General features: G+C 38.6%; 2 protein-coding genes across 6 annotated transcripts in view; one reads left to right on the plus strand and one right to left on the minus strand.

The window, feature by feature from the left end:
- Positions 1 to 40: 40 nt before the first annotated feature.
- casp8ap2 (caspase 8 associated protein 2) lies at positions 41 to 8756 on the minus strand. Its single transcript, XM_088361451.1, has 10 exons — positions 8602 to 8756; positions 7217 to 7282; positions 6814 to 6879; positions 6483 to 6583; positions 6252 to 6326; positions 6060 to 6175; positions 3779 to 5889; positions 1170 to 3663; positions 514 to 613; positions 41 to 400 (listed from the first exon to the last, which is right to left on the minus strand). Exons 2-10 carry the CDS (start codon positions 7248 to 7250, stop codon positions 338 to 340), a joined length of 5160 nt encoding a protein of 1719 aa, XP_088217577.1. The 5' UTR covers positions 7251 to 7282; positions 8602 to 8756; the 3' UTR covers positions 41 to 337.
- Positions 8757 to 9100: 344 nt separating this feature from the next.
- mdn1 (midasin AAA ATPase 1) overlaps positions 9101 to 14411 on the plus strand; it is a 30344-nt gene continuing 25033 nt past the window's right edge. For 3 of the 5 annotated variants that reach the window (XM_088361337.1, XM_088361336.1, XM_088361338.1), the window contains exons 1-15: positions 9101 to 9379; positions 9549 to 9775; positions 10299 to 10523; positions 10601 to 10708; positions 10802 to 11267; positions 11475 to 11606; positions 11830 to 11933; positions 12066 to 12180; positions 12286 to 12464; positions 12542 to 12623; positions 13212 to 13307; positions 13374 to 13486; positions 13719 to 13867; positions 13954 to 14014; positions 14197 to 14408. In XM_088361337.1, the coding sequence (XP_088217463.1) occupies positions 9284 to 9379; positions 9549 to 9775; positions 10299 to 10523; positions 10601 to 10708; positions 10802 to 11267; positions 11475 to 11606; positions 11830 to 11933; positions 12066 to 12180; positions 12286 to 12464; positions 12542 to 12623; positions 13212 to 13307; positions 13374 to 13486; positions 13719 to 13867; positions 13954 to 14014; positions 14197 to 14408 (2365 nt within the window). In that variant the 5' untranslated portion in view covers positions 9101 to 9283. The remainder of the gene's footprint in view (positions 9380 to 9548; positions 9776 to 10298; positions 10524 to 10600; positions 10709 to 10801; positions 11268 to 11474; positions 11607 to 11829; positions 11934 to 12065; positions 12181 to 12285; positions 12465 to 12541; positions 12624 to 13211; positions 13308 to 13373; positions 13487 to 13718; positions 13868 to 13953; positions 14015 to 14196; positions 14409 to 14411) is intronic. The other 2 variants (XM_088361339.1, XM_088361340.1) reach the window with 2 other exon arrangements.

Genomic DNA, 14411 nt, shown 5'->3' on the forward strand with positions numbered 1-14411 from the left:
TCTTAAGATTTACAACACTGAAATCAATTTGATGACGCAATCCAACAAAAGATGAATTTATTGAAGCGCTGATTTTCTCTTGTACCTAAGCACAAAATAATTTTTTTTAACCAAAAATAAACTATAAAACATTTTGAACAGATTTACAATTTCTTGAGGTATATAATTTGTTGAATTTAGCTCTTAAATTCAACTCTTATGAGCTGTACATTTAGTCATATGAGGAATTTAAAATGAGCAAAAATTTTAAATAAACAGGAAACTAAAGAAATAAGTGTATGTCATTGTTGTATCTTACAAATGTCTCAAAATAATTCTAGCAAAACACTTGGGGTGATTAAACATTCATATTCCCCTGCTTCTTGAAGAGCTTCATGAGCTGGTAAAATCTCTGAGCAATCTAGGAAACGAAAAGAACATTACAGTTAAGACGATTTTCAAAAGATTTGATGATTATTTATAAAATCAACGAGCATACAAAGCAGTGTCGCTGTACAGACAAATTCGACATACCTGTTCTGATGGTTTCTTAAGTTTATCTGACAGGGCAGCAAATGTTTTCCGTGAAGCACCTTTTGTTTGCAGGTCAACGAGAATGGCTCGATCTTCATCTCTAGAATGTCACATATATGAAAAAATTGTTTGAGTAACTTTAAAATAATAATGCTTTTTTCCCCTAAATTTTCAAAGTTCAGTTACCGTATTTTCTGTACTATAAGGCGCACTTTCAATAAATGGCCCATTTTGAAACTTTGTCCTTATATAAGGCGCACTGGACTATAAGGCGCATTATTAATGCATCATGTCAGATTTTTAATTCAAATCAAATCATTCTCCATTTTGTCTTTTTTATTTCAACTTCAGACGCAACAAATTGTGTTTTTGATTCATAGTCTTCAGCGGGCCACTTATGATTGATTTCATGACACAATGCTTCGGGCCGGTTTAAATTTAGTCCATATATAAGGCGCACCGGACTATAAGGCGCACTGTCGGCTTTTGAGAAAATTTTAGGTTTTTAGGTGCGCCTTGTAGTCCAAAAAATACGGTAAATTGTTCTAGGTTTATCGTTCCTGGAGGGGGATTTCTATAAATATATTTGTAGCTTAAAAAAAAAAAAAAGATGAAACATTTTCTGTCAACATTTATACAATGATTTAGGTACTGACCTGGTCCATGCAATCACCAAAGCTCCTTTTTTCTTGATCATGTTCATGGCAGACAAACTATTTGGGGATGAAGGAACGGAATTTGATTCCACGTCATTTTTAGAGTTGAAGTCTTCCGTATCTTTTTCTTCATCCTTTCTTGAACGCTTGGCTTTTGATTGCTCATGTTGCTTTTTCCGTTTTTTACTTTTCTCACAATCTTTATTGTCTTTTTCTGTATCTCTGACGTTGGACACTTGACCGGTGCTTTTCTGTGAATCAGAAATAATAGTTTCTGGTGGGCAGGGAGGATTTCGACTGTGTTTCTCCATTTGGACTGATGGATTGGGGTTCTCCTCATTTACATGTACATTGCTCTTCTGCTCGCAGCTTTCAAGTAAAGTTTCTTCAGTCGTCATTTTCGGAGTAGTGTTTTGAGAAGCAACAAGGTTGTCATTTGTAGCGTCATCTTTTGAGGTAGCTGAAGGGTCTTTTTTTAGTCTCAAAGAATCGTCTTTAAAACCGGAAGTATCTTGACATATAAGATGGTCTTCAGAAAGGTCAGCAAAACTGTATTTTGCAGGCATTACATTAGATGAATCTTTTTGAATCTTTTTGTGTTCTCCTTGATGCACCATATTGTCTCTATTATTATCTTCTTCTGTTTGATTTAAGCTCACATCTGTCAGTATATTCCCCTGACGGATCTTCACAACAAAATGATCGTTGGACTTCTCCATCACGAGCGCCTGCATGGGCAATTCAGGCTTCAACACAAAAGTATTGTCAATTACTTGTGAGGTTGCACTGTTGCTAGATCCAAGGCTGGAGTTGTCCGTGTCAAGGGCGAGGTGGATATCTTGTTCAGATGCATCTTCACCATCTAACAAAGCATCTTCACTAATGTGAGCACTGATGACACTATCTGGAGGGGATAGAGTATGTATGCTAGATGGTTGGAGAAAGCTCAAGTGGCTGTCAGACTTCAGAGGTGATGGGATAGTAAGGGAAACTGCCAAATCTTCAGCTAGAATCGAATAATTTCTCTGGGACAAAAAACTGGATTGATTCTCGGATGGAACCTCCAACAGGCAGCTTTCGTCAAATAAAACTGGATTTGTTCTGGTCATATCTTTGGACCGTGGTGATATGCTTGTCCATGTAGCAATGAGTTTGGTGGGGGTATCAAATTTGGTTGTTGGGATTAATTTAGATGGAGATTGGAATTTATTTGGAGTTGTAACGCAGGCGAGTAGGTCCCCGTTTTTCTTTGGGGTACTAAGAGTCCATGATGATGTACTTTCTCCAGTTATTCCAGTGGTTTCAAGTAAGTCTGATCCTTGCAAGAGACACTTAAATATTTCACCCATTTGAGAATCTCTTACCAGGTTGAACGTTAAACTGGTCGTTTGCTGCTCTGTGAGTAGTTCAAAGTCACTTTTGTCAAGTATGGATGTGCTTTGAGAAGCTACCAAAGAAGTCATTTGATCTGAAGCTGATTTTTTTGGAGGAGAAAGATGGTCGGTTCCTGGATTGGCAGAATTAGATGTATTTGCAAAACCTTCTTTGACTGTGGTAGTGAGTCTGATATCTTTCCCTCTGCTACCAAGACCTGTTTTATGAGGAGCAGCAAACGGTTTGATTTGTTTCAGAGAGCTAAGTGTATCTTTCCTGTTGCAATCTTGTTGAATTTTCTCGTGAGGCGATCCCAAAAGTCCTTCAGTGCTCCGAGACGTCTTTTGTTCAGGTGAAATTTTTGCTGGTCTACATAGGTTCTTCAGAGTCACGTAAACTTCCTTAAGCAAGAACTCAACTTCATTATCTACAAAGACCCACAATTTTTGTTTCAGATCAACAGCTTGTTGGTCAAAAATACGTTTTACAATCCCGTTGTCTGCTACTTTGTTAAACACAGACACGATTAATAATTTTAACTTTGATTTCAGCTCCGTTGCCTGACAACATATTTGACCGAAATGTGCACTGTCCACAAATTCCACAAATGACTCTCTGAAATTCTCCATAACACCAAAGAAGCTCTTTTTTGGAAAGGATTTGTGAAGTTTCATGTATTTTTTACGGATTTCCAACCGAACTGAGGTGAACATTTCCATGACTTCTTCTATTGTTGAAAAAGAAGCTTTGGCCAACGATGGGCAAACTGTTTTAAAACGGCTCTTATTAGCTGGACTTTGCATTGATGCACTTTCGGTCGACGTCTTTTCTTTTGAAGCGACACACGTTTCTTCAGAATTTCTTTTCAAAAGATTTTCTTGATTTCTGAGTTTTTCTGCCATCTTAAGCCTGGTGGTAGCATTGAAAGATGACTTTATTTCTTCACTTCCACTTGAAATGTCACCTTCCTCTACTTCAGTGTCAGACTGATTTAAAGGCAATTCTGATAATTTGTCATCCGAGTCCTGTTTGTCATGTTTTGCAGGACAACCTGGATATTTGTTTTCTTTGTTTAAATCCAGTTTCTTAGAGTTGGGATCATCGGTTGTAGTTGAGAACTCTGCACACATGAAAAAGAATACGACAAGTGGGTCAGGAGAAAATACAAGAAAGTTCAAGGTAATTTTTTATTTTTTTGCTCAACTTAAACACTCGGGAATAGAAAAATACGTTACCTTTTTGCAGGCTTTTCACATGGCCAGGTTTTCCATGAAGAAGGTGGCGACTTGTCTTCATCAGGTGGATTGGACTCCTCAATGGGCTGATTGCATCTGGGATTCTCTTTAGATGGCAAAGTGTTCGTATCATGGAGTCCTCGTCATGAAATAATTGCACTGGAGTGGAAGGTGCGACATTTTTTGCTCGACTCTTTTCACAAAGCTTTTTCTTGGGTGTGACCGTGAGATTACGATAATCATTTGGTAAAGCAATTTCTTCTGTTGTGCTGCTGACCTTAGACACAGCAATACAGCCAATGGATGTGCTTGAATCAGTTGATGTGCTGTTATCCTTTTTCAAATTAACTGCCTCACGCAAACTAAGCTCCTCTTGAGGAACCGATTCCGCACTTATGGTACTAGATACGGCATCTCTGAAATCATCTTGAGCACATTGTGCGTCCTCACTGGTTCCTCCTGGTTGAGAATCCTGAGATAGAGGAATGGGATATGTTTTACTTCCAGGATTAGTCTTGATCATTTCTTCAGGGACAAATCTATCCTTTGGTGTGCCTGATCTTTGGAAACTTTCAATTGAGGTAGGACATTGTGCAATAGCAACACACTGATTTCTGTGACTTCCACTGTTTAGTTTTTGTAAAGGACTGATTGGTTGGTTAATCATAATGTTCCCATACATGCTGCTGTCATAACTAGTTTCATCTTGTAATTGGGTGTCTGGACTAAATTTAGCGTTGGCCTCATTGTTTCCATTTTTTTCTATTCGTGATGTATTCCCTTCTGGTATGTGATGCGTAGCCATGAAATTTGCTTTTGAATCGATGGATTGGTTGGATTTTATAGCTTGGACACAAGTGCCTTCTAGTTTCTGAGTAGCTAAATAAGAGTCATTGTGGCTTGTGTGTTTTTCCTGGATTGCTTTCACTGGCAACTTTTCTGAAGTTGCTGCGTCAATAGAATTTGGAGGTAATGTTTTCATTCCTTTAAAGTCATTGCTGATATTTTGATCACTCGCAGCTTGGATGCCGTCATCTGGCACATTTTCAAATACAGTAAGTCGATCCTGGCTGCTATTGTTGGGTACTGGCTTTTTAATTGGTGAAATCGTTAGATTTAGTGTTTCCATGAAGCACAGTTTCCTATTTTGGGTTTTTTCCTCCACTGGTTCCATTGGTAATGTTTTCACATGTTTTTCTTGTCTTTCTTTATTGCGTTTGACATTGTGAGATTCTTTTGATGGCGGATTTTCAGCTAGTCTGCTTCTCTCAGATGAAAAACTTCTGTGCCTATTGTCTCCCTTCCAATGATAATCTTTTGAAAGCCTGTCCCGCTTCATGTCTTTGGAAAACTCACTATAGCTTTCTGCTTGACGATTTGTAGAAGACCTCCTCCGGTCGTTTGAATTTGAATGTTCTATTTGTGAATTGCCGCATTTAAGACTAGTCTCCATTTTTTTATGATGCCGGCGAGAGTCCTCTGTATCGGCATCGTGTTGACAATCGATTTTATGTCTCCTCTCTCCACTTCGCCCTCTACAAGCATCTGAAGAACCTGAATTATTTATAGGAGGACTTCTACTCCTGTCTGATCTGTGATATCCATCGACATTTTTGTTGTCGCTGCTTTTACATATCCTGGAGTCATATCTTCTTCCGGAGTCTTTGTCTAATTTATGAGTTCTGTCTTTCTCAGTTGTATATCTGCCCCGCTTGGGAGATGAACTTGATCTGTGCTTTCTGTCTATGGCATCAAAAGGCTTCTGAGATGGTTTGTCTTTGTGCTCATGATGCCGGGTTGAACTGACGAGAGAGTTGCTGGTAGAATGTTCATTGTGTCTGTCAGGCACGAGATCATGTCCACGTTTGGAACGACTGTAAGAAGAAGAGGAGCTGGCCTTGTTGTTAGGGCTGTGACTTTCTCTTCTGGATGGTGGAACTTTTGGAAGACAACTATCCCTTGATAATGATGGTGTTCGAGAAGAAGAGCGCATGGAAGTACTAGGTGTTGGAGATTTTGGAGTCCTCGTGGAGTTATAGACAGTTTTACTAGAGGAGTTTTGATCCTGAAGATGATTCACTCTTGAATGATGATCTTGACCTTTGTTTGATCTGTTGGAAAATATACATGTTAGCAAATTGAGTCCGTGCAATTGAATGGGTGTCAATTATTAGCTAATTTAACTATTTGTTAACTTATTTCTTACAAATAGTGGGGTTCACTATATTTCATTTTATAGCTTAACGCTAGTTCATTTGCATATTTACATTTTGAGACTTACGACTGATTCAGCCTTTGAATCTCAGCATCCTTTCGCAAAACCTCTTGTCTGGCTGTCCGTAAAAGTGCAGAGATATTCTTTTTGAGGTGGGTGTTCTCAGTGTTCAGCTTTGTGTTCTAGAAACAAAATAAAAGTGTTAATTTGGATGAGTGATTGTGAGCCACAGCTAATATCATCAGTTAAAAGATGAACCTGTATCTCCATGTTCTGAAGTCTTCTGTGTAACTCTTTAATTTGCTGTTGGGCTGCTTCAAATCGGGATTTCAACTGCAATCATCAAAAAAAAAAAAGTGAGATTCGTTCACGTCTAAATTGAGATACTCTACCAGGGAGCAATTAAAAAATAATTAAAAATGCATGTCTTACTGTAGGCAATCTTTTCATATGAGGCAAAATTAACTAACCTCAAAATAAGTAACTCACCTCAGTATAAGATGATTCTCTATCCTGTTGTTCTTCTGTTACAATTTCTTCATATAGATCCATTGAGTCTTTCAACTGAGAAGGATTTGGAGAGATTTTCTCTGTAAAATAAGAAAATAATTATAACCCAGTCATCTCGGCAAACCAAAACATTTGAGGAAGCCAATCTAACGACATAATGACAAAGTTATTAAATTGGCCAGATTGACTATGTTTAATCAATATTAATATTAGTCAAAATTCCAGTTTCTAACCATTTGGAATATCCCGTCTACATGTTACTCACACATTAATTATTTTACACAGAAATTATTTTAAAACTGATTTTAACCTAAACTCCTGGAATGGTTGAGATCAAGGTCATCGTAGATGTCCACAGAATCTTCATTGACGACAGCTGTAGATTTAAAAGTTATAGAGAATGTTATCATGGCATTTAAAAGATCCACATTCAACATATTTGCAAAAAATATCATGACACTCCAGTTTGAAAAGTTCTGAAGTAAAGGTGTTCGTAATTTGAGGTACCACTGTACTAAAGCTAGTGCTGAACCCTTATAAGATACAATATAAGTCGAGGTGTTCATGCTCAAGCTTCTTCTGATGTCAGTCCAGTTTAAAAAAAAAGCGAAAAAAACTTAATTAGAATTGGACCATGTGATTCTTTGCCCCTAATACCCAGCCTTCCATACAAAATTAAAAATCCTCTATAACTGCAATATTTATATACATACCAACAAGAGCCATGTCGTTGCTGGTCCTCTCCATTCTTTCAAATACCTTTGTTGCTCACTTTGTACCTGAAAATAAATCAGAAATAAAGAGTGATTAAAGACAGGCTAAGGATGTGAGACAGCCTCCCCATCAACTAGATGGATCTATTTTTATTTCAGCTGTTTCCCTGGATTATAGTTTCTGCCCTGTTAAACTTTGTTTCGTCTTGAAATAATCATACTGGTTAATATGAATCCAAAGAACTGATATGACGTAGCATTTTGAAACTATAAAATGTATATGGAGTGTTCGTGCGTTTTAACACATTTAGTCCGAGAGCGCATTACTGCGTTAGTACCACAGCCGGAAGCGCTATTACGCATTTCTACATTTAACACCGGGAGCACGGATTATTGCTTTCCTTGACTATTTCTCGATTTTTATACCCAATGAAATGCATTCGAATTTTACACGTCACGGCGTAGAGCAGATTTTTTTTCTCGTTTTGCATTATGGCTGCCGGAATTTTGGAATACTACGTGACAATACGCTTGACAAAAATGAGATCGGGTGTTGTGGCTGAAAAATATGTTTATGAATGGGGATGAAGAAGATTTTGAAGGCTTGGAGTCAGACTAATTTTAATCGCGGCTGTATCAAAATGCACCCGTCCCAATTATTGAATAAAACAGACACGTATTTGTAAGAAAAAGTTTCAAAAAATGTTGCTTCATTTTCAGATTATCATGCACTGTGTGCTAACCACAATGTTATTTATCATTCGTCAATGCCACTCCAATAATCTTGCATCTAATCCCGGCAGCTAGTATATTACTATATTACTGACAAGTATAATGTTTGATTAATGTGAAAAATTCACGATAGCAATCACGTCAAATTGCCTCTCAGGAGCCAGTTGACATTGGCGTGTATACAACATTCCCTCGTACCCTCGCTGGGGAAATTAGTACACATTTTGAGGCAATAGAGTCGCAAAACACATTTTTAAACAGACAAAGCCAATTTTTCTTGGAGTGAAGAACAAACCTGCGCGAAATGACCACACAAAAATCATCGTACGAAAAATGGCGGAACCGAGTCCGTTGTCATGTCTATTTATGTAGTAGAGTCGACCAACTTCCAAGACGTTTTTGTTAGGTTTAACGGTGAATACGGATTAACTGTTAATCCCTTATACATTATACGGTATTGAATTACGATCGTGTATAAATGTATTAACTTGTTTGGGTATTGTTCTCTCCAGGCACCGGTTTAATAAGTAGAATGTCGCGCCAAGAGCCCTTGCCACAGGAAGTAACGACGCATCTTCCCGCGAAGAGACCACGATTAGCAAGCCATGAACATCTTGAAAAACAATCATTAGACAGAAAAAGTGTCCTACTACCTCGAAGAGCCATATCTCCACAAAACCGTGAGATGTTTGAAAAATTAAAAGACTGCCTCAGACTCGTAGCTTGCAATTGCGAAGTTGGTCGTCTCGCGGTAAACCTCGTCGACGGCTTCCGATTAAGTCATCGCAGCATCCGTCGCTGGGTATAGACACAAGCTGTGTCCAAATTCGTAGGATGCGACCTCGGAAGACCGGAACATCACGTGACCCAAGACTGTAGCCTTGAAAGTTGCCTTCGTTTCCATGGCGACGTTCTTCTTATTGCTTTTTGAAGTATTTATTTAGGAACTCAGAACAAGGAAACACAACATAGAGCTTAAGAAATAAATCACTCAAATATAATTTTTTGTGTACGTTGGAATTTGTGGGCATGCGGCCAAAAATTGGTCTTCGGTGGGTGTGTACTTCAACTAAGTATGCATGCACTTCATCGAGAACCCGAGAGTGCAAAGCGGGTATTTGGACATGCTGTCATTTGTCTCAAATTGGAAGTAGTATCACTCGACCCGGAAGTACTAGTTTTCTCACATGTGGACAGCATTTTATCATGTGTGCTAGATGTGTAACTTAAGTACGCGGAGTTTTGATGAGCCAATTTCTTGGAAACATTTTTAGTTAGTGTGGCCGGAGGTTTTTTTTCCCCCCTACACTCTTTCTTGAGACGATCAATGATACGATGGGTGATTTAGAACTGAGCCCATCAACGCTGGCTACGATATGTAGCCATATCGACGAAAGTCACAGTCAACTTGGCCGATTTCTTTCCAAGCAGGTTTGTTTGATTGTGTGGTAGATTCATAACATGCCATAAATAATAACATTGCTGGCGTGTATTGTGCTTAATGTGTGTTGTGTCTATGTGTGTGTGTTGTGTGGTCACTTGAGCAAATATAGCTTTACAAAGTCACTTTTTTATTTTTTATTACTTGCTTTTACTTCAGGTATGGAGTCAGCATGATAGACATAACATCCTGGAGTGTCTGGCTCAGCTGCTGCTGGAAAAGGATTATACATTGTTAATAGCTAGACACCTACGACCCCTTGTTCTGGATTTGCTGGAGCGAAATGCAGAGAGGGTTAAATCAAATGGCAGGATCAACCACGATCTCCACGAACGCCTGTGTGTGGCCCTCAGCAAACTTCTTTGCATTAGCCCTGATGCTCAGGCGTAAGTCCACATTATTTTTCACAACACAATTCCACCCACCCAACTGATCATCTTTGAGTCAAAGTTTAGATTTTGGAGGGATAACCGCCCTCCTTAACCCTTGTGTGGTGTTCGGGTCTGTGGGACCCGTTTAATTTTTTATTAAAAGAAAAATGATGAATTAATTTTTCAAACTGAGACTCACTGACTTTGGCTCATTTTTTAACCATATATATTGTTTATACTGCTTGTAATTGGGATAAGGTAAACATCTGTTCAGTATTTTAACATAAAAGTGTTTGATTGTGAGGCATTAAAAGCCACAAAATGCAACGGGTCCACCAAACCCACAAACGCTGGCTGAGTTACAACAATATGAACATCACACAAGTTAACTTCAATACAAATAATTTTAATGTATTTTTGTTTAATACATTAAATTTAAATTAGGGCTGCACGATATTGACAAAATGTGCAATTTGGATAAACAAAGGAATAAATGAGGATAAACATAATGAAACTGTTTTCTGCTTATCACTAAAAGGTTTGCTGCAAGGTACTTCAGTGATGCCCCTCCAGTTTTTCAGAGACTCTTCTTTACCAGTGAAGAGGCATCGACTGTTCAGTATGGTCCGAGGCGAATGAAACTGCGCGACCTCATGGCAGCAACCCTTCGTTACCTCAAGAGTGATTGTACCAAGTTTGAAAAGCTCTGGGACTGGAGTCCATGTGTTTCCCAGTTGCTCATGAGCGATGTTCTCGTTCGAGGGTAAGTACTGTTGACCTCTTTTTACCATTTGTAGCTACAAGTGGTGCCAGTCGAGTGACACTTATTCTCTTGAACAGGTACACTGCTCATTGTTTAGCGCTTGTGACTCATATGACTGATAATCAGAAAAACATCTTTTTGAGGAAGGTTCTGACAAGTGATGAGATTCTGCAGATGAAAATAAGGTATGTTTTGGTCTCGTTTAGTTTCCTTTTTTAATTTATCTAACAAAATGTCTTTTAAAAGATGTACTGTAACTGTTTTTTTTTTTTCTTCAGCGCTTTTGAAGAAACTCGGCAGACAACAGTAGAAAAAGCCCTCGTGTTAGCCAATCAACCATCAACCTTATGGCACAAGGAGAACAAGTCTCCCCAAGGCCAGTTGATATCCGAGGACTTATCTCAGAACGTCGTGGCAATTTGTGGCATTGTGCTGCCTCGGAAAGCTCCAAAACCGGCTGGCCAGGTAAGAACCTTTTACTTGTCACATAAGGTAATATTTTCTGTTGGTAGTGTGTTAAAATGCTGTTTGCAGGTACATACAAGGGATATGGTGCTGGTGGACTCAACCTGCCTGAATCTGAAAAGATTAGCATTGGCTGTGGCTTCACGGAAGCCTGTGCTCATTGAGGGACCTATCGGATGTGGTAAAACTGCTCTGGTAGAGTTTATGGCTGCTGTTACTGGTCACACAAATGCGACAGAGATTCTAAAGGTCCAACTTGGGGATCAAACTGACAGTAAGGTAAGATCATTGGAAATGTAAATATGATTAAAAATTTGAATGGGAAGAATTGCTCAAACATTGAAAACACACCTCACACACATCACGGAAGGAAGCCATCACAATTTCCACATTGGACATCATTGCTTAAAATGTCCAAAAACAGCGATCAATATGTCTACTTCAACAATAGGCTACTGAAGTCTCTAATTTTTGTGTGTTTTCCAGCTACTGCTTGGGATGTACCGTTGCAGTGACATACCAGGAAAGTTCATATGGCAACCGGGAACCCTGACACAGGCTGTCTCGAAAGGACTCTGGATTTTGTTGGAAGACATAGATCATGCCCCACTAGATGTGGTAAGTTCAAAATCTTGGAACCACTTTTAATATCACAAGCCTAATACACTATCTTGTAAATGTCAGAGGTTAAAATCGAGGATTTGGAATATTAAAAATGTTTAAAAAAAAAATTCTAATATATTTTTTGTTCTTTTCTTATTTTGACATTTTTTGACCAATTCAATCTGTTGTCACTTTAAGATTCCAAAATTCATGACATTCAGGGCTCTTTTTTTCTTAGATTTCCGTGCTTCTTCCATTAATGGAAAACAAAACATTAACGATACCAGGACGGGAAGATAGCATTGAAATCGCGCCTGGATTTCAGTTCTTTGCAACAAGAAGGTATTGCTTCGGTGCCAACACATCCTGCTGCAAAAATGTTGTTTGGAATTTACACAAGTAGTAGCAAATAAATTGTCAACAATTATTGTATACACTACAAGTAGAAGTTGTCATGGATTTTCTATTTTCCAGATTGAATTACAGTGGTGGCAGCTGGCACAAACCACCAAACTCCAATGCAGCTTTACTGGATAAGTACTGGACCAAGCTGGAGATTGGTCACATGACACGGAAAGAATTGAAGATGGTAAATTTCAAAATGGAGGATTAAAACCCTGATTATCCGAAGTGACAAAAAATGGAATTGCATCTGACAAATCAGAAGAAAATTTCATCTGTTTTGTGTTTTTAGTTGGTTATTAGCAAGTACCCAACGCTGACAATTGTGGCAGATCGTCTGTTGGATATCTACTGCGACCTCACTGGGGAAATCCATTTGGACTCGTCATGCCCCCAAAGCCCCAATGAAAACAAAGAATACAAGTCTGAGGAGAGTTCCACTCAGCTGGAAGGTCGAGCGCTGTCCTTAAGGTGTGGATCAGCTTATTATTAATGATGTATCATGCTATATTTGTATTTTATTTTATTGTGTCTTCATCATTCCCTAGAGATTTGCTGAAATGGTGTGAGAGGATCAGTGTTAATTTTAACAACACTTCTTCAACGTCCGCCCATCATGTGTTTCAAGAGGCAAGGGATTTGTGTTACAATTTTGAATCATTGTTCACAGACTGTTAAGGTCACTTTCCCAAACATATTTTAAATGGAACATACCGTATTTTCCGGACTATAAGGTGCACCTAAAAACCAAAAATTTTCTCAAATGCCTACAGTGCACCTTATAGTCCGGTGCACCTTTATATATGGACCAAATTCCTAAATTTAAATTAGCCCGAAGCATTGTGTCATGAAATCAATCATGAGTGGCCCGCTGAGGACTATGAATCAAAAAGACTATGGATCATTATTCTGTGATTATAAAGTAATTTGTTGCGTCTGAAGGTGAAATAAAAAAGAAAATGGAGAATGATTTGATTTGGATTAAAAATCTGACATGATGCATTCATGGTGCGCCTTATATAAGTATAGAGTTTTAAAATGGGCCATTCATTGAAGGTGTGCCTTATAATCCAATGCGCCTTATAGTCCGGAAAATACGGTAAATAGAAAAACAGACTAAAAGTTCAATTTGGTTCAAATTTAGCTTCAATTTATGATTTAGCTTTCGTATATGAAAGTAATATCTTTTATTTTATTTTATTTTTTTTCTTCAACCAGGCTCTCGATTGCTTCACCGCCATGATGTCTCACCCTGAAAACCAACTATGCATGGCGGAAATAATTGGAAGCAAGCTCAATATCTCCAAAGAAAAGGTATTTCTGTTAAATATTACATCCAACGTTGTCATTGACGGAAACACATTTTTATCTTGGTCCTAGGCGCAGCACTTCTGCCAGATGTATCAACCTGCCATCTCATTGACTGAGCATGAGGCCTCTGTTGGTAGAGTGACCCTAATACGAAAGCAGACTAAAACAGCCCAGCTGAGTATGTAAGTGGGACATTTAACACACCAACCAACTTATTTGACCACCTCTTTCTACGCATATATTTTAAAGTTTGAAATTTTGCAATATTCTCCAGCAAAAAAAATTAACATTTTGTCTTTGATGACTTTATTATTTTTCTTGGACAATTAACACCATGGAAATACACATAAATTTGATTTTTATCCCTCATTCATTCATTCATTCATTCATTTATTTATTTATTTATTTATGCAGTGATCACCAAACCTTTGCTGCAACTCGGCCAGCTGCTGTTCTACTGGAGCGACTGACCGTTTGTATTGCTAAACAAGAGCCTGTACTGTTGGTGGGAGAGACTGGGACTGGGAAAACCACCACCGTACAACACCTGGCCAAAATCACAGGTGATCAACTGGATTCCCAAATGGACACGAGACCAGCAGAATAGCCAAGTGTTTAATCTGTTTTATTAAAGCGACTTTTCTTCCAGGACATAAGTTGATGGTTGTGAACATGAACCAGCAGAGCGATACTGCCGACCTCCTTGGCGGGTAATTACCACACATTACTACCACAAAAGTTGCCATTTTTGTATCAAATGTAATTCAGCGTTTTGGCAATTATGCCCAAAATGGGTTCCACCCCCCCCCCCTCCTTCAAGCTCCCCCCATTAATCTTTCATGAGTGACAAGTGGTCATGCAACTGAATTCTTCATTATGTGTCTTAATTTAGGTACAAGCCAGTAGACCACAGGCAGATCTTACTCCCTTTGCGGGAGGCCTTTGAAGACTTGTTTTCTCAGACTTACTCCAGGAAGCAAAACCTAGCTTTTCTAGGTCACGTGCAGACATGCTTCAGGGAAAAACGCTGGAACGACCTACTCAAACTCATGGATCATGTCTGCAAATCATTCCGCAACAAAAAGTTGCAAGGAAACCCAAGTGGTA

This window comes from Syngnathus floridae, chromosome 19 (genome assembly GCF_059516105.1).
Source record: "Syngnathus floridae isolate MCC-2025c chromosome 19, RoL_Sflo_1.0, whole genome shotgun sequence".
Lineage (NCBI taxonomy): Eukaryota > Metazoa > Chordata > Actinopteri > Syngnathiformes > Syngnathidae > Syngnathus > Syngnathus floridae.